The sequence below is a fragment of the Bipolaris zeicola genome (genome assembly GCF_000523435.1).
Source record: "Bipolaris zeicola 26-R-13 unplaced genomic scaffold scaffold_3, whole genome shotgun sequence".
NCBI lineage: Eukaryota > Fungi > Ascomycota > Dothideomycetes > Pleosporales > Pleosporaceae > Bipolaris > Bipolaris zeicola.
Window position 1 is genome coordinate 327,582 of NW_006912052.1, and position 18,245 is coordinate 345,826.

General features: G+C 49.8%; 8 protein-coding genes across 8 annotated transcripts; 5 read left to right on the top strand and 3 right to left on the bottom strand.

Annotated features, from left to right (window-relative positions):
• Window positions 1-1,676: 1,676 nt before the first annotated feature.
• COCCADRAFT_82075 (glycoside hydrolase family 16 protein) lies at window positions 1,677-2,872 on the top strand (the record flags this gene model as incomplete). Its single annotated transcript, XM_007708766.1, has 4 exons — window positions 1,677-1,887; window positions 1,945-2,170; window positions 2,235-2,775; window positions 2,831-2,872. The coding sequence occupies 4 exons, from the start codon at window positions 1,677-1,679 to the stop codon at window positions 2,870-2,872; spliced, it is 1,020 nt and encodes a 339-aa protein (XP_007706956.1).
• A 270-nt stretch (window positions 2,873-3,142) lies between these two features.
• COCCADRAFT_81980 (uncharacterized protein) lies at window positions 3,143-4,486 on the bottom strand (the record flags this gene model as incomplete). The annotated part of the gene is made up of 1 exon (XM_007708767.1): window positions 3,143-4,486. The coding sequence occupies one exon, from the start codon at window positions 4,484-4,486 to the stop codon at window positions 3,143-3,145; it is 1,344 nt and encodes a 447-aa protein (XP_007706957.1).
• Window positions 4,487-5,078: 592 nt separating this feature from the next.
• On the top strand, window positions 5,079-5,969 carry COCCADRAFT_32211 (uncharacterized protein; the record flags this gene model as incomplete). Its single annotated transcript, XM_007708697.1, has 1 exon — window positions 5,079-5,969. One exon carries the CDS (start codon window positions 5,079-5,081, stop codon window positions 5,967-5,969), a length of 891 nt encoding a protein of 296 aa, XP_007706887.1.
• Window positions 5,970-6,488: 519 nt separating this feature from the next.
• On the top strand, window positions 6,489-7,604 carry COCCADRAFT_82212 (uncharacterized protein; the record flags this gene model as incomplete). The annotated part of the gene is made up of 3 exons (XM_007708768.1): window positions 6,489-6,606; window positions 6,695-7,026; window positions 7,083-7,604. The coding sequence occupies 3 exons, from the start codon at window positions 6,489-6,491 to the stop codon at window positions 7,602-7,604; spliced, it is 972 nt and encodes a 323-aa protein (XP_007706958.1).
• A 489-nt stretch (window positions 7,605-8,093) lies between these two features.
• COCCADRAFT_82022 (uncharacterized protein) lies at window positions 8,094-9,743 on the top strand (the record flags this gene model as incomplete). The annotated part of the gene is made up of 1 exon (XM_007708769.1): window positions 8,094-9,743. The coding sequence occupies one exon, from the start codon at window positions 8,094-8,096 to the stop codon at window positions 9,741-9,743; it is 1,650 nt and encodes a 549-aa protein (XP_007706959.1).
• Window positions 9,744-10,200: 457 nt separating this feature from the next.
• COCCADRAFT_81930 (uncharacterized protein) lies at window positions 10,201-10,455 on the bottom strand (the record flags this gene model as incomplete). The annotated part of the gene is made up of 1 exon (XM_007708770.1): window positions 10,201-10,455. The coding sequence occupies one exon, from the start codon at window positions 10,453-10,455 to the stop codon at window positions 10,201-10,203; it is 255 nt and encodes an 84-aa protein (XP_007706960.1).
• Window positions 10,456-10,593: 138 nt separating this feature from the next.
• On the bottom strand, window positions 10,594-11,607 carry COCCADRAFT_82163 (uncharacterized protein; the record flags this gene model as incomplete). The annotated part of the gene is made up of 1 exon (XM_007708771.1): window positions 10,594-11,607. One exon carries the CDS (start codon window positions 11,605-11,607, stop codon window positions 10,594-10,596), a length of 1,014 nt encoding a protein of 337 aa, XP_007706961.1.
• Window positions 11,608-12,142: 535 nt separating this feature from the next.
• COCCADRAFT_575 (uncharacterized protein) lies at window positions 12,143-14,104 on the top strand (the record flags this gene model as incomplete). Its single annotated transcript, XM_007708644.1, has 1 exon — window positions 12,143-14,104. One exon carries the CDS (start codon window positions 12,143-12,145, stop codon window positions 14,102-14,104), a length of 1,962 nt encoding a protein of 653 aa, XP_007706834.1.
• Between the last annotated feature and the right edge of the window lie 4,141 nt (window positions 14,105-18,245).

Consider the following 18,245-nt stretch of genomic DNA (forward strand, 5'->3'; position numbering starts at 1 on the left):
AGGAGTCTTTACCTGCACCCACGATTAAATAAACCAACATGGGCTATCCACGTACTTTATATACAGGCAAGACGACGGAATATCGGTATAGTTGCCCCCCTTAGCGCTCTAGTATGGTACCGCTGTTGGCGCGCGATGAAGTCCACTGCCTTCCTCCTCCGCATCAGTACCACAGCCATCCCCATCTTCTTTAAAACTAGTCTCACTGGCTTGATCACTAGTCTCCGCTTGACTAACAATATAATCCCGATGATGCCACATCTCAAGCTTCTCTGTAGCGGTGAGCGTTATGTGACAGGAGCCCAAGTCGTCCAGGCGCCCTTGGTCGCATTCTCATCAGCCCGAGCAATGCAACTCCAAACCACGCGAGAGCTGCGCATGCAGCGAAAATCTGGGGTTATTACGCTTTCGCTGCAGTACTTCTGTGGGGCGTCGAGAGACCGGTGGTAGTGTGACCAGCGAGCATCAGATGCGCAGACCATGGGGATAGAAAAATTGCGGGGTTAGCGCGATACAACGGGCGTGAACAGTCGGCTGCTGTCTTCCTTTGACTTGCGACTCTTGCATAGCGAAAAAAAAAAATCCATTTAGTTCCTTGGGCATAAAAAGGTCCCAAGGAACAGGCCCTTTATACAGGGAAGGTGCAGACATATGAATTGTCACAAGTCAACATGATAACACGGAGATGAATACCAAACCGACCAAAACCATCAGTCCCAAAACGGAAGGCCGCCTTTAAACCTTCCCCCTCCATCAACCATTCTGCCCTACGCATGACTCGAGCGCACTCACCCCCATGTTCTTAATAGACTACATACGCTGTTTCATCTCCCCTAGCCCACAGTTCGCCGGATGTCGCCACGATCCGCGGAGCCCAAGACTCGGCTTTTTAGATGAACAAGGCGACATGCCTCCACCACTCACAAACGAAAGAAGACCAAAATGCCTTTTTTTTCTTTCACCCTACCCTTACTAAAAAATCGCCAAAACACACATGCTAACGTCACCCCCCTACTGAACCGGCCAACCAAAACCAACCAACCAAACTAACCGCCCCGACTACTTACTTACTTTACTACTAACATCAAACCACGAGGGCTCTCACGCCCCCTTGGCTCATCGCTCATTTCTCATCATGCGGCATGCCCACGTTGAAGGGGCCAGCGACCCTGCGTGCCCTTTGAATCCGCGAGACTTGCTCCAACTAGGACTTATTTCCGCGCGACCGTTTACAGGCCCTGCGCTTTTCTCTCTGTCTCTGTGTCTTTGACCTTCTTAGCCCCGTTTTTTCTTCCCTTACGTAGAAGGATGCTGTAACGGTGCAAGGCTTTGATTTCCTAATTTGAGGTCCTTCGGCCAATCGGCGGAGGGAGATGGTGAAGGAGTGCTGGTCACGCTGGTCACGCTATGGGTCTTTTTGTCTTTTCTGCTTTCAACGTACATGTCCATTGGGGATGGGCGGGTGGAGCAGTGCAGCAGACCTGGATGGGTCTGCGAGGAGGTTGTGGTGGGAGTGGGGCGCGCATAGGGAGGGTTTGGGTGTGTGATAAGGAGGGTTGTGAAATGTATAAGTTGGATAGATGTGACCGTTTTTTCAGGATTGAGGTTTCTTGCTATCATCTGTTTGGTTGCATTTCCTGCACTTTTAGTTACTTGGATACGAATATCTGCCACTCATGTCTCTCAAGTCCCTCTTCGTTTCGGCACCGTTGCTTTGGCGCGGTGTTACCGCACTCCCTGCTGGCCCTGGTTCCTGGACACATGGAAACTCGACGATTGTGTCTTCTTCGGACTTCAGTGCTGCGGCGGCATACAACCTGATTGATACGTATGACGCTAGTAACTGGGCGAGCAAGTTCAACTTTGAAGATATCGCTGATCCCACGCGTATGTATCACTTCACTCTAGCGTCTGTGAGTTTTGATTTCTGACCTGATGATGCAGACGGCTTCGTCGACTATGTCACTTTGCAACAGGCGCAACAATATGGACTATTTAAGACGCAGAACAATCAGGTATACATGGGCGTAGACTCCACCTCCACTCTCAACCCCAACGGCCCGGGAAGAAGGAGTGTCAGAATACAAAGCAAGACAGCGTACAACCGCGCTCTCGTCATTGCAGACTTTGCCCATGTTCCTGGTAGTGCATGTGGCTCTTGGCCCGCCTTGTATGTCTCCTTTTCCACATCCCTCATCCCATCCCACACCTCGCTAACACTCCCTTCCGTCCAGCTGGATGGTCGGTCCCAACTGGCCTAACCAAGGCGAAATCGATATCTACGAAGGCGTCCACCTCTCGAGCTCCAACCAAGTAACCCTGCATACATCCCCCGGTTGCAATCCCTCCATCGGCCCCGGCGGAGAAACCGGACGTCGTCTCGCAGGCGACTGCGGCGCCGACGGTGGCTTCAACGGCTGCGGCATCCAAGCCGACAACCCCGTCTCGTTCGGCACGCCCTTCAACGCCAACGGCGGCGGCGTCTACGCCACCCTCTGGACCAGCTCCGGCGTCAAAGTCTGGTACTTTGCAACTCGCAACATCCCTGCCAACATCAAGTCCGGGAACCCAGACCCCTCGGCTTGGGGCACCCCGATTGCGAATTTCGGAAACAATGGATGCGACTTCGATGCCAAGTTTCGCGACTTGAATATCGTGTTCGATGTTACGTTTTGTGGCGATTGGGCGGGAGGGGTTTGGGGGTCCACGACTTGTGCGCAGGTTAATCCAAGTTGTGTGGCGTATGTTGCGAGTCAGCCGCAGAACTTTTCGGAGGTGAGTTGCGTTGTGAAGTATTTGAAAAGGGAATTGTTATGCTAACTTTACATAGTCGTACTGGCTCATCAACTCGGTCAAGGTCTACAGTGTTTAGGCTTGAGAGTTATTGTTAGATGCTTCGAGATATCGTGTGCATCTGTTTATGCACACATAATATCTCGTACGCGTCGCTCTTTGTTTTTCGTTTCTCTGACTATATTCTTCTTCTCTTTTTTCTATGTATTTACTTCTTGGATGCAGGGTGTGATGTGCTAGAGGAGAGTCACATCACATATGTTGCCCGATATCTACTTTGTATTTCCTATCCACACTCTATTCCCTTGTACAACCCGCTTCATATACCCTCTATTCTCCTTTATAGAATCTATTGCTCATTCACCATCTTTTCCAGCGCCTCAACCTCACTCTTTTGCCACTCCGTGACCTTGCCCTGCCACTTTTCGCCCTTGCCTCCGCCCTTGACTGTGCTCACGACCTTCTTGACCTTTGCCGCCATTTTCTCCACCAACTCCGGCTTGCCGAAAATGACGAGCGACCCTGAGCTCTTGGCCTCGCCTGTAGACAAGACTACGACGGTATCCCGATCCTTGACTGCATCTTTGATCTCGAAGAGGACGAGGTTGATGAAATCCAGTCCTTCACTTGCGCGGTGCACGAATGCGGCTTCATGGTCCTGAAGATGATTCTTGATGCGTTCGCCTTGAAATGAAGCGATCTCAGCAAGTAGTTTCTTCTCCTTTTTTCGTGCTTCAGAGACCTGGTCGGCGATTCTTTGCACACCAGCTGCCACATCGGCTGGTGCCGAACCTGAGGATAGCGAGACGGCAATGGAGCGAAGGCCCATAATGGATTCTGTGGCTAGTTTGATCGCACGGTCGCCGGCTGTGAAGAATAACCGACAATTTGTACCTCGCACTGATTGTGTGTGGTGCAGAAGTATCAGGTTGATGTGCGATGAGTTTTGGAGATGGGTTCCGCAGCAGGCGTTGTAGTCCATATCTCCAATCTTAATGAACCGCACCACGCCCTTTTCTCGATCGTAGTCTTCAGGGAGACTGTCACTTCCTTTTCCCTCAGGTGTCTCTACTGTAATCGGCATACTTTCTCTAATCCTTGCATTGCAGTTCTTTTGTATCGTCTGCATTTCTTCATCGGTTGGTTTGCGTGGCAACTCGACATAGTTCATCTCCCCGGGCTGACCCATGCTCCATCCTAGGGTGGGCAAATCCATGCCATCCATGATAGCGGAGAGGAGGTGCTGGCCAGTGTGCTGTTGCATAAGGTCCCAACGTCGGTTAAAGTCGACGGTCTGGCGTACAGATGTACCAGGTGTGAGAGGGGTAGGAGAAAAGTGTATGCAGCGGAGGCCATGGCGCTGAATACTTCGTATTGGTATTTCCTCTTTGCTTTCACCTTCTAAAGGCACAAGGACGCCGTGGTCAGTATGCTGGCCGCCACCTTCAGGGAAAAGGACCGAGTCCGCGAGCTCAATCAGCCATGTCTTGCTTGTTGTCGCATCTCCATTTTCGAGGGCTTTGGTTGGATCCGTCGACTTTTTGGTTTTGGACTTGCCGTTTTGCTGCGGCGTTTTTGTGCGCACGAACTCCTCACACGACACTACTTGAGTCTCGAGTGTTTGGAGATAAGAATTTTTCTGGCATTGCAGCGCACCTACAATGGCAGGAGCAGAAGCAATCGTGGCACCCATGTTTGGTATTCTGTGCGATTCGAGGTACAAAAAGCGACGTGACGATATGAATGAGGTATGACTGGATGATGGCCGGAGTTTAGATCGAAAGATAGAGAAGCCGCGGGAAGCAATGCAAGTGCACTTAGTCAAAGTGATGACTACATTCATGGATGATCAGAATGCCCAGGCTTAAATCGTAGGGAAATTTATTTCAAAATGTAGTTTCCAAGAATACCACATTCTCAAAACCGTATGTACTACGAAGCGACAATGATTTGGAGGAGAAAGCAACCCTCACACTAAGCCCGTTCTGTCTGGGCACGGCACGATGCTGGGCGTGGCGATGCCAATCAATCCTCTCGACAGACACCAGAACCTTTTGGGCTGCTTCTCAATTCCACACACAACTCACTATGTAATGAAGGCGTACGCGCTTGATGATCAGGCGCATGCTTAGCGATTTGCAAAGCAGCGGCTGAATTGCAAGCCTAGGCTTTCAATGCTTCACGGTTCAGATGCGATCATGACGTACTTGAAGCCAAAAGTCACGAAGCTTGCGAAAGAACTTGTTTGATCCCCACTGACGAATAGACTGAACTCTCATTCTTTAATGTCAAGGCCGAAGAAGATTACGCATGCGGCTGTGACGCGCTTCGTCGAAACGCTTCTGCCGCTCAAGGAGAACGACGTCCAGCGACTCTACCATGTCCCCCGAAACCCTCGCTACGATGCAGAGACTGCGATAGTTGAGCAGATTGTACTGAGCGTCACACCAACTCCAGGGGTCTACTCTTTGATCGGCTACCCATCGGACAACAACACTACGGGCTCTACGGCGCAGATCTATCCACGACCACCGCGCACCCTCTGCTTTCTACACCGGCCCTTCAACCTCGATCGACGCAGCGTGCGCAAAGGCACTCTTGTTCTCTCAAGTCACACTTCCTTCGATGAGGTACTGACGGTAGGATGGAACACCGCGCTAGCACAAAGGTTGGGCATAGACACAGCGAACTGCCTCTGCGTCCAAGGCTATAAAGGAGATCCAGAGAGGAGGATCGGAGTCATTGGTCAGATCACCGTGCCTCTGCAGGAGCTCCTGACTCAGATTCAAGAACAGTTTGGCGTTTCCGAACTGGCGCATGTAGGCTTATCGGACGAAATACGCTTCGTCGCCATCATGAATGCCTTCAACGAGGGTGAAGTGCATCGTGTGTTTCAGATGGCACAAGAGCATGGATGGATAGCACCGGATGAAGACGGCAGGCATCTGCTGTATCTGACTGGGCAACCCCGGGTTAGTGGGTTGGAAGCTGCGAAAGCACTGGGCATGTCGGTAGCTTGTGTCGGGCATAGGCAAGCTGAAGACTGGGGCATTCGCTACATAGGCGAAACGCTGCGTAGGGCCTTTCCAGGTGCATGCGTGAGGGAGATATATGAAGAGGAGATACCAATTGCGAAAGAAAAGGAGCCAGCGGTACAAAACCTCGTGAGTCAGTAATGACGTTTTGGACCGTTACTCCTATGTTCTCTGGTGACCAAAAACGCTCACAACTTGAAATTGCTCCTTCTCAATTCCCTAGTCGTGTTTCTCTCAAAATCTCTGCTATTGCTTGGAAATCTCCCGATCCTCAAGTCTTTTCAATAATTCATCGGAGAAAACGATTCAAGCGGATCTCTCGTATAGCCCTTGTGACCGGTGACAGCTCTCAGCCGTACCGTTGGTGACCGACTCTCCACGTCCGCAAGGCCCCAAGGCGCCACTTTCTTGGGCGCCTCGCGACGCGCTGGCAACCGCAACTTTTGTACTCGCTCTCTTCCACCATATCCAATATTGTACACAGCCTGAAAAAAATGTCAAACATTTCCTTCGTCTTTGGTCCGCGAAATAGCATCTTTTTTGACTGTCCTCAAACATGGAAATTGTGAGCTTCTTGCAGTGCAACTGGATGAGGCTAGGTGATTGACAGCGCACAGTCATGAAATACCGCCCACTCTTCGTCAGTTATTCAACAGCTCCATGAGCCCTGCTTGGAGGATTGCTAGCCCTTATTGCCTTGCCCTCGCACCTCACTTCAACACCCAAGAGCCAGTGTGGTATGTAGGGTGCAAGACATTGGACGGAGAAGACAAGCAATGTGAGTGATTAGGCCCCAGCCCCGCAGTAGCGGCCTGTATTACTTTAGACAATACACACCTCTTTGATATTGCGCTAATCAAACATAGTTTTTTCTCAAACCTACTTTGACGTCAACTATCCTGACCTTGCGCGATGGTCGAAATCGTTCCCGAATGCCGCCCGCTCGTGCTTCATCACCTTTGGCCAGAACTTCAGCTACTTTGCTTGCGCCCAGGGAAGAGGGTCAATATGGGCTGGCATACCTTCAGATCTCGAGGACAAACTCCGAAAATCACATGATATACCCATCTGTGTCAGTCTCGGAGTGAAGAATGCATGGTTCGTCATGTATCCTGATCGGCGCATAGCATGGGATTTCCATGGCCATTACAGCACACTGAATAAGATCATAATAGATGCTGCACCGGGAGCTATCGTCGTAAGTACTTATTCATGCTCTACTGATTGTATGGAGGTAGCCCTAACATAAACTAGTACGTCGCCATCTCACCGTATCACCAAGACCACTATTTCGTCGCATTCCAGGACGGATCTGTCAAGTACAACTTCCTGGGAGGACCTCCGGAATGGTCGATTCTCATGAACGAGGTTTTCAGCCTCTGGAGGGCTCAGCGCGTGCACCAGCACCATGCCAACACTGCACCTTTACCTCAACCACAGATACCGCAATATGCATATGGACATATGCAAAGACCTCAGCCGCAGACTCATCTTCAATCACAGTTGAATGGCACCTTTAGCACTCCTTCATCGCCGATGGCTACTCACCAATCCCCTTCAGTCCACAATGCTTCGTTGTACCAGCACAATCAGCATATCCAGCAAAGCACAGTTCAGAACATCTCACTCCCAAGTAAGGAACCGCATTATGGCGTCTCGGCAATGCCGGTTGAGTTACCAGGAGATATGTTACATCCTCTACCACAACTCGCGACAGCACAACTGGTAGATCAACCAGCAAAGAAGAGACATAGCCTTCTATCGAAGATTTTCTAAAGCAAGACCGGAGAAGTTTTCAGGTTGGCATGCACGTGTCTTTCAGGCGTCCCATGGTAGGGCCGTGTAATAACCGGAGTACTTATTTGTAGGAAGCATCACATATTGGGTGGGGTCTGTCGCTTGGAATGTTGGCACCAATCAAGTCACTGTCGCACGTACCCGACACCGTCGAGCGGACTTTTGGATGGAGTGCCGCCCTGCAAGGTCAATGTTCACCTTCCGTATCATCCCTGACTACCGAGGTACAGCTCCGCTGATCGCTCTCGAAATGGACTCTTATCACAAAATGGGACAAACGTCATACCACAATACAAGGGTCCTTACTCACGACTTAGGGCGCCTTATCCCCGCTAGCGTTCGGCTTGCTGCTATGGAGAAGCTGGAGAACGGTTCCTCTTTGCACCCACTTCGCACCGTACTGTTTCCAACAAACATCACTGGTGTTTGTGAGTCAACGTCGTGGTGTTCATTACAAGAGCTGGGACAATGCGGGCGCTTGCAACTTTTCTTTTGGCAACGACAGCATGGGCCATTGGTCCTACTGTCACAGTACTGAACGGTACATATGAAGGCTTACACCTTCCCTCCTTCAACCAAGATGCCTTTCTAGGCATTCCGTACGCGCAGGATACTGGAGGTCAGAATCGTTTCCGCGTGCCACAGTCTTTGAACGCTACATGGAACGGTACACACCCCGCTACGGCCTATGGCGATACATGCCCGGATTCGATGAACAGTAGCCTTATCATGAGCGAAAATTGCCTGAGCATCAACATTGTACGCCCAGCAGGTCTCTCCCTACAGGAGCAGTCTAAGCTGCCAATTGCGGTGTGGATCCACGGTGGAAGTTATCAAATCGGCTCCACGGATTTGCCAAACTACAATCTGTCGTATATTGTTCAAAGGAGTGTAGAGATCGGACAGCCAATTATTGGAGCTAGCATCAACTACCGCAAGGGTGCGTGGGGCCTGCTTTACTCACAAGAGGTCCAGGGCGCTGGTCAAACAAACCTTGCATTGCGAGACATGCGCAAAGCTCTTGCATGGATATCGGAGAACATTGGGGCTTTTGGAGGCAACAAAGATGCCGTTACTATCTGGGGCGAGTCGGCTGGAAGCTTTGCAGTTGGACAGTTGGTTATGTCATATGGTGGTCAAACGGATGGTCTCTTCCACCGCAGTATCCAGGAATCCGGCTCTGCAGCAACAGCCTGGTACAACGGTACAGAATGGTATCAGCCCATTTACAATGACATTGTCAAAAAGGCAAACTGCTCGGAAGAAGCCGACACACTGGCTTGTCTACGCACACTGTCATACGATGCAATCTTTCCTGTGCTTGCAGCTCCAAATTATAGCCCAAGCTGGTACCCAGTTGTAGATGGCGACGTTATGCCTGCCTACCCAACTGAGCTACTCGCCTCAGGCCGCTTTGCCCATATCCCTCACTTGTACGGTACCAACTCGGACGAGGGAACTGACAACGCACCCTTCGATGGCGTCATCAACACAGACGAAGATATCTACGCCTATCTCCTTAACAGCACCGGCTTCGACTTCCCGGACAAAGTCGTCAAGCGCCTCCTAGAACTCTACCCTAACGATCCAACAAAAGGCATTCCCCTCAACACTGGCGTCGAGACGTTCGCAGAGAAAGGCCTCCAGTACAAGCGCATAGCCGCGATACTAGGCGATGTCTTTTATCATGCGCCTCGCCTAGCAGACGCCCGTGAATACGCCAAGTACGCTCCAACATACATTTATCGCTTCAACACTCTCCCGTGGCAGAACAGCCCCACCTCCGACGAGGGTGGCAACGCAGAAGCATTCATGGGCGTTGCGCACTTTACTGAAGTTGCGTTCGTTTTTAACAACCCACGCTTCTATGGTCCTTGGCCAGAGTACAAGGCGCTTAGCGACGAGGTGAGCGCGCAGTGGATCAGGTTTGTTGCAAATGGCGATCCGAATGGCGAGGGGTTGCCGAATTGGCCGCACTATGGTGACAGTGAGGATGGGCTTGATTTGGTCATTCAGGCGAGGGGGAGGGGGCAGAATGGGAGTTATGTGGAGAGCGATACGTGGAGAGTGGAGGGTAGGGAGTATTTGAGTGAGTGGGCGAGGAGGAGGCATGTTTAGAGTGATTGGGTGGAATGAGAGAGGGTGCTGGGTAATGGTAATAATGGGTATTTAGAGAGAAAGAGGTTTAATGCTATTTGAGATGAATCTGTCTATTGCAATCTCGATATCTGAATCTTCGTCTATATTGACGCTGTCTTATTCACTTCTTCGCTTCTCTTATCATCCTGCCCAGATATGCTACGGTAGTTACTGATTATTACTGCTATCCAAACTTCTAGTCCAATTCTACAAGCATCCTCGCAACGCAAGAGAAGTAAAACCTTGGTGTTGGTAATCTTCCTTCAGCTAGTTGCTGGAACCGGTTGCTCAGATATCCTCCCCTTATTAATCCCCTTCAACACACCCTTCACCCACCAGGGCGGCCCCATCGGCCCTCCTAAACTGCCTTATGTCCTCATTTCAAAATTTAGGCGCCCGCAGCATGTCTGACGTGTTGAGCTGGATGCAGTAGAAATTACTGGAGCGGTGTGATCGCCTTGCTAGCGGTAATGCGACTGAGAGTGAAGTTATTGTGTGGGAGGTAGAGAGGATGCGGTAGAGAAGTGAGGTGGCGATTGAGGTGTCGGTTTGAGATGAGCTCTAGCGGAGCATTTGTTTCCTCATTCCTCGTTCTTGTGTTGTTCGCAAAAGACTTACACTTCTTAACGTACGGCACAAGAGACTCCCAGCTGTCGTCCTCGCCGTTCTTCCGCAAAACGTAAGTTACCATGTGGCATTCCTTGTGGGCCGGCTTCCACGGGCTGTAAGAACATCGTGCGTACGTCGTAGCATCGTAAGCATCTGTTCCAAGCCAAACTGATGTGTTATGAATTTCTCGTTGATAGGGTTTTTCGTATAGACTTTCTGTCTACCCTGTTACCGGCAAATCTAAGGTAACGAGCCACGGTGGGTGTTCGAGCTCTCCCTTCTCACCCTCCATTGCAGCATTGACGCACAACGTCTGCTGCTTGCTCGCACGGAAATCTTCTGCAGCGCCTGGAGATAAGCATTTGAATCCTTTCTTACGAGCTTTATTTGACCCCACCCAATCTTTAACGATGTTGGCTATTGGCTCGGGGTCGCCGCTGTTCAGTTCCGCCGGGTCTTTGTATGCCAACCTGTACGCTTGATAGATCCAGCCTTCCAGCGGAAGATGGATGTGCCCGAAACAATGTAATTTGGGTTTCACTCGTACTATGGCGTTTCTTAGATGCTCACATCCTGCACTGTCTCCGGCTGCCTCGTCTAGAATATACTTTGGTGGCCCATGAGTCATGACGATGTCGACATTCTCTGGGATAATCGAGGTCTCAGTGCCAACGTTTTTCGCCCACAGCGGAGTAATATTTGGGGGGTTGAAACAGTCACTGCCAGTCGGGTATTGAAATGCCGATGTACCCCATCCAGGGGTGTATGGTGAGGCATAGATTTTGAAGACGGCGCCGCAGGGTAGATTGAAAGTATGAGTACCCTCAGAGAGAAAGGTGATACTGTGTTGGCTAGCTCCGCAATCCGGGTTAAATAGCGCCTGTGCTCTTTCTGAATCAGATTCTTCTCCACCTTGTGATACCCAGTACCTTCTGTCTAGGGATATATCATGGTTGCCAGCGATGACGAGTCTTAATTTGGCTTTCACCTTGCTCAGCTTTCGAAGAGCGGCGAAGATGCTTTCTGGAGTTCCGTCTTCGGTCAAATCACCACAATGGAGGAGCACGTCGCATGGAGGAAGATTCGACGGTAAGTCGGCGCCATGTGTGTCGGAAAGTATAAGGAAGCGGACGGGTGTTGAAAGAGGGCGGTCACAGTCCATCCGAACACGCTTCTCGGAGTCTTTTGGCCCTGAGGAATAGCCTGAGATGTGGAAGATGGAACGCTTCGGCATTTTGTGTAGTGTTGAAGTTACAAGATATGTGCAGATCAGCATGCCTATAAGTATGTATGGCCCTCGGCTGTTATGCACAAATAAACCATGGTTCACTGGGCATGGTCGAGCCATTCAGCACAACAGAATATCAAATGCGCGTTCTGCAGTTTGGGTGGCTTGAATGAGTGTCTAGTGCAACATTTACGTTGTGGAGGCCATTTGTGGCCTTCTACATAAAGATGCATGAGTAGAGAAAGTTTGCAGGTCTATGATTCGATTAGTAAAGTCACATAGTACTAACAGTGAGAAGTGGTACAATTTGAGTCATGATTGTAAGAGAGCAAAGAAATATGATGCGATCATCTCAGGATAATGTGTTCGTGTATAAGTTGTCGGGGTCATGCGGGGCGCCCACGTGACTTCGTGTGAATTTCGAGAACCCTGCCAAAAAAGACTGACTGCGACTTAGACACCCCACAAGCAATGAACCGCCGAACACAGATATTGACACTAACATAGCCAGCACCTGGCTTTGATATTTGTTGACACTGACATGTCCTTGTTCGGTGGTGATAGTGCCAAGCCACGGCTCTCTTCCTATGAGTCTGACACGTCAGAATCCTCGTTCGCTCCCTCATCACCGCCGGTTGTTGGGATTGCAGATGTGCACGTTGCGCAAGAAGCACAACCGGTCAATACTCCAGTACAAATAAACATAGAATATGATACAGTCGCCGATGCAGATTCAAGCGAAGATGATTTTGACCAGTCTGACGAGGATGAGGAGGATGAGGAACCCACGCGGCCAAACCGGTTCCATGGAACGCCGCAAACATGGGAGGAGCATACAGAGGCTGACCGTCGAATTGCAGAGTCGCTCGAACAAATGCAAAACTCCGACCTCTCTGCGCATCTGTACAACGCACATATGCTCAAGCGGCGGTTGCAACGACCTGCGCAAGACTTGGCACGGCTCGAAATGTGGCAGAGCAGGGACGAATGGCTGATGCCTGAGAAAGACTTGAAGTATACGGACGCAGCGGGCCTCGTACAGGAGGCCATAGTACCACCTCCAGACTGGACAGCATGGCCAGTGCCTCCGACAGAGCTTCCCGATTACAGCGAGAAGTTAGACAGAGGGTTAGTACGGGGGCAAGCAGATGAGTGGGCTATCGAAAGTACCGGCAAACAGGATGCGGGAGAAGAACTCAGGGAAGAGCTCTTGGCCGTTTTCCTCCGGATAGCGAAAGACCAGTGGAATATGCGGGACGCGTCCTCATCCGGATCTGATTCAGACAATGGCCCCGAGACTTCACGAAGCCGGTCTCCATCAGAATCTGCTCGATTCTCACGACCATCCTCAGCATCCTGCGCTGATGCTGAAACGAGCGCTTATAGTAGTGCGTATGGAGAGACTGCAGGACATGAGTTCAATACGGAACAGACGCAGCAATATGGGAAGAAGCGTGGCAGGAAGAAACAGCTCGGCACATTCACAAAGCCAGTTGTTTTGGCCGATGATGCGAAAGCACAACAGCTCTTGCAGCCGTCGATCCAGTCTATTATGAACAAGCTAGACGACCTGGCACTAACTATCTGTCGAATGCAGCTCAACCAGATTCGCGATGAAGATTCAGCCGGCTCTTCAATGAGCGAATTCACATCTGGAGCAGAGTCAAGTGGGCGTGAGTCGAGGCCGCTATCCAGAGCTCGGTCAAGGACGACTTCGAGCCACAGAAGACCCAGAACACGATCGTCTTCGCGTGCTAGCTTGGTACGAGCCAATCACGTTGTAGAGCAGAGTACACAAGACAAAGATACGAATGCAATGGATAGTGATGCCACCTCCGGCGGTGCTTCTGACTGGGAGGCGTCCAGTCAAGCCCTTGGAGAACGAAAACGCCGCAGACTCTCGGGTAGTGTGAGTGATGCTGGTTCCATAATCGAAGATGAAGAGATGGGGAGAGGCTTAATGGACTGGAGTGAGGTGCTTGGACTCGCAGCCGTCAGAGGATGGGACAAAGCGGCTTTGGCACGCACAGCCCAACGCTGTGCTGCTCTTTTCGGCGAAAGTATGTCATTTATACCATACGATGAGTCTCTGGCGTCGCGGTCTGCTCCTAAGCCGATATGGTATACCCCATCTACCCCAGCAGCTACAAGCCTCTTATCAAGCACAAAGCCGCCATCTTCCGAGCGTCCGCTCTTCCGGTTTAACACTTTACGCTGTCCACACACAGATTGCTATGCTCACGAGCATGACTTTGAGTCACCGAATCGCGTTGCCGAACACTGTTATCGCGTCCATGGATACGATCCCGATGTTGATGACGTCGAAAACGAGGAGAAGGTGGCTAGCTGTGTGCATATCGATGGCTTTTTGCAACCTATTACAGAGAAGCCAGGATGGGTACGACATGGCCGAGAAACGACCGGGAATAAAAGCAAAAAGCAAAGTAAGGGAAAAGGCAGCAGTCAGGTTGCATTTGAAGCTGCGGTCAGCACTGAAGAGTGATCAGACTGTGACATGGGAAACCAATGCAAGCATTTACATATGGATCCCGGACGTATTGCAGAAGAACGGTTTGACTGAATCTGCGTACCAAAGAGCATTAGCTATTAAAACGAAACCTAGTTCCCGTACCGTTTTTTGTTTTTTGTTTCATGTGCACATCGTGCACATTGTGCCAGGGATTCGCGCTAGCCCGTCTTACTTATCTGCTAGCGTGATGAGGACGCGCAACAAATCGATAGGTCTATCCGCCCGTCCCCTTAACCACCACGTTCTTCACTACCACACTGCTGCTACGCAGCCACATCCAAGTAGAGATATTCTTGGCATCTGCAGCAATTCTTTCTTATCTTGGGTTAAATCAATCCTTCGCTTGTCGCTAAGAGGGGCATCAACCCACAACTTGGCTTGGTATCACTACTTTAACCACCGTCATTTTCTCCGTTCGAACAGTTACAGCGCTTGCAGTTACTTAAAAAACCATTCGGCTCTTATATTTGTAACCTTTTCTGTGTTCTTCTTTCCAACTGTGCTACATCCAGAGTCAGATGAGATGGAAGGTAATGTCGGAAGCGGAGATACAATTGCTCCTCTTGATGGCGACTCGGCCTACAGGTCGCTACAGTATTCGCAAGATCCAAGATACCAGCTATATTATGCTCAGGACCCACAATATCAGCAGTACTCACAGGACCCGCAATATCAGCAGTATTTGCGGGATTCATGGCATATGCGATATGCACAGTACCCAGGGTACACGCAATCTTCATCCAACACGCAGAACACCCCTTTGCAGTTCAATATTTCTGGGGATGAACACATCGCACATGACAATCACTGGCTGCCCCCAGCGAAAGCAGATACTAAAAGTAGACCCCCAGAAATTGCATTACAGCAAGGTTCGAGAAAGAGGAAGTTCGAAGAGAAAAACCAACCTGAATATGGGAAGCGATCCAAACAAAAGAAAGCATCAGATGACTTCACGCAACTAAAGCAAAAACCGGGTAATGCCTCGTCGCACAAAGCAAAGCAACACGGAACTCAAAACAACCCATTTGAGATTGAATCCAGCCCAGAACCAGGAGCAAAGACCTTGCCAAAAACGAAAGAGCCTCGTTTGCCTCCATCTGGACCCCGCAAGGATTGTGGAACCACTTGGTATCGCACCTGTAAACCAGATCCTACTCTTAATTGGCCCTTCTATTATGCAGTAGCTCAAGGGAGAGTTCCCGGCGTTTATGCGTCTTCATTTTCAGCTAATGAGCAAGTTTCGGGATATTCTGGTGGACGCCAAAAGAAGTTTACCACGCAATTAGACGCATGGGAGTTCATACTGGCGAACAATAGTAGTCTAGCGAACCATGGCTACATCGGAAGCGCGATGCAGCACCTGAGGGAAGTGTCTAACACGTCATGTAGACCTGTATCAGCACAGAATAGGTGTATGGCGCAGCAAACACTGTCGTCATCGCCTCCCGGCGTTGATACACTCAGGTACAGCTATGCGATGCCCACAGAAACCTTCGTAGCCGATCTTCGACCTGGGAAGGATGGCGTACCGGTGTTCTTCCAGCCAAGTGTTTCAGAACAACAACTCGTGCAAAGTTCGCAGGCACAATTCGCTCCAGTAGATACTTATGTACCGGAACCCGAACCCCAATTAAGCGCTGAACAGAGACGAGTGGTCGATCTTATTGTTCAAGATAGGAAAAATGTATTTTACACCGGGTCCGCAGGGTGCGGCAAGTCTACTATCCTCAAGGCCTTTGTCAGAGAGCTCAAGGCAAAGGGACTGAGGGTTCAGATTGTAGCACCAACGAATCTCGCAGCCTTGAATGTTGGCGGACAGACTACATGGGCCTTTGCTGGGTGGACACCTGACAGTATGAAAAAGCCTCTGGACAAGTTGAAGGAAGCTGCTCATGGAAAAGATGTCTGGAAACGATTCGACTCGACTGACGTTCTTGTTATTGATGAAATCAGCATGGTTGAGAATCTGCTATTCGAGCGATTGAACGAAATTATGAAGGCAGCTATGGGTGCGATGGGGGGCGGCCATCCGTTTGGCGGTAAGCAGGTGGTTGTTACTGGAGACGTAGGTTTCTTGCTATTATCTGTTGAAAAACTACTAATACAGTGTGTAGTTTTGCCAGCTTGCCCCAGTGAAACCGTTCATTCATTGTATGGGATGTGGCTGGAATCTTATACATAAAGAAACCCGGGGCGAACTAATACACCATTGCGAGAACAAGAATTGCCGTTACGATATGTGGCCAGATACGGATAAGTGGGCTTTTCGAAGTCAAGCATGGCAGGTATGATGGTGTCTCCTACTGTAAGCTTTGTTGAACTGCTTTAACAATATTAGGATTGCAATTTTGAGCATGTAAACTTGACCGAGATTCATAGACAAAACGATAGAAAGTTTATTTCTATTCTCCAGAAGATTCGCAGAGGTAAGATTGTAACGTTTTTCCACCACGTTTTGTGTTTTATAGCTCTTTTTCTCTGCATATGGTCCTGCATTCTCGTATAGATACTGACGTGTGACAGATGGCATCATTGTCCCCAACCACGCCAAGATACTCCTAAATCACACGTCGGAGACGGAAAACGCAATCAAGATTTTCTCATTGCGCCGAGACGTGGATCGTATCAATAGCGAGAACGTTGCTCGACTTCCATCCGCACCCCGCAAGTATCACTGCTTGGATCATTTCAACTGGAAGCAACATCACCGAGACGATCAATCACTAGAAAAATACACTAAACCAGGACTCGGTGATCCTAGAACCCTATATCAATTAGTATGACACTCTTCTTCCCGTCCAGAACACAACTAACCATTTCACAGAAAGACCACCGCTACGACGCCTATACTGAACTAAAAGAAGGCATGCGCGTAGTCCTCCAATCCAACCTCAGACCCCAAAGCGGTCTCGTAAACGGTGCCCAAGGCACAATCATCGCCTTCGAACCTTTCAACCCTGACCGACTTCCCCGCAAAGCAAAGGATCCAGATGACATGGAAGGTACTCTGCGAGGCCCCCATGCCGGCTACGCTCAACACCAAATTAAAGCCTTCGCCAAAGACAATGGGCACCAGCCTTGGCCCATTGTGCTATTCGACAACGGTCTTAAAGAATCGATTTACGCAGACTGCGCGTACAGCGAGTTGGGGAATGAAGAGGTGGCGGGCGAGAATAAGCAGCAGGAGCCGGATCCGAGCTTGCTTTCCCGAACGCAAATACCGCTCATAGCGGGTTACGCAATTACAGTGCATAAGTCGCAGGTTCGTCCTTTTCTCTCGTGTCCAATCCAATTCAATTGTGTCATTTGTACTGATATGTGCTTGGAAATAGGGCATGACACTTGACCGTGTTATAGTCAATCTGCGCGATGCGTTTGAGCCGAGTCAGATTTATGTTGCTCGTAAGTCGGCACTTGTGCTTTCTTCACTTTTCTTTCCCCTTCCTAAAACACACATACGCCATCAAATGAGCAAATATGGGCAGTAAAAGACAATGGCTGACATGATAAAAACAGTGAGTCGAGCCCGCTCACTCAAGGGTTTGTCGGTCGTAGCACTTCCACTGAGAAACCTGGGTGGCACGAACAAGCAAGTCAAAGAATTTCTTGAGACGTATCTCGATTGTCGTTCTGGTGCGAAGCTGGGTTTACCGTCGTCTCCGGTCACGTCTTCGCAGGCATAGTGTTCGGATCAGTCGTTGGGATAGGGAGTTTTGCTGGAGCAGACTTGAAAAGTTAGATATTCTCGTTTATTCTCCCTTGTTGTTTTCGACGTATCGATTTTTGGCTGTGTTGGCACTACCACTAACCACTGTCTTTGCTTTAGTTTCGTTTGTATACCGGCGTATAAAAGATGTGGTCACGGCAACGTCAACTGGTGGAACTCGTTTAGGGTTTCATATAGATTCTTTTTTTTTATCTCGGAATGTACAGATGTATGATTTGAGTCATGCAAGGAAATATGTACCGATTTTCTGTTTAGAAGAGCATGTTCATGAGTACTTTTGGACTCTTGGCACATATATATTTCCTAACTAAACTATTTGTACATAAAATTCGAGAAAGGGTATCAACTTCCTTCAAGGGAATGGGTTGCATCTCATATCAATCTCTC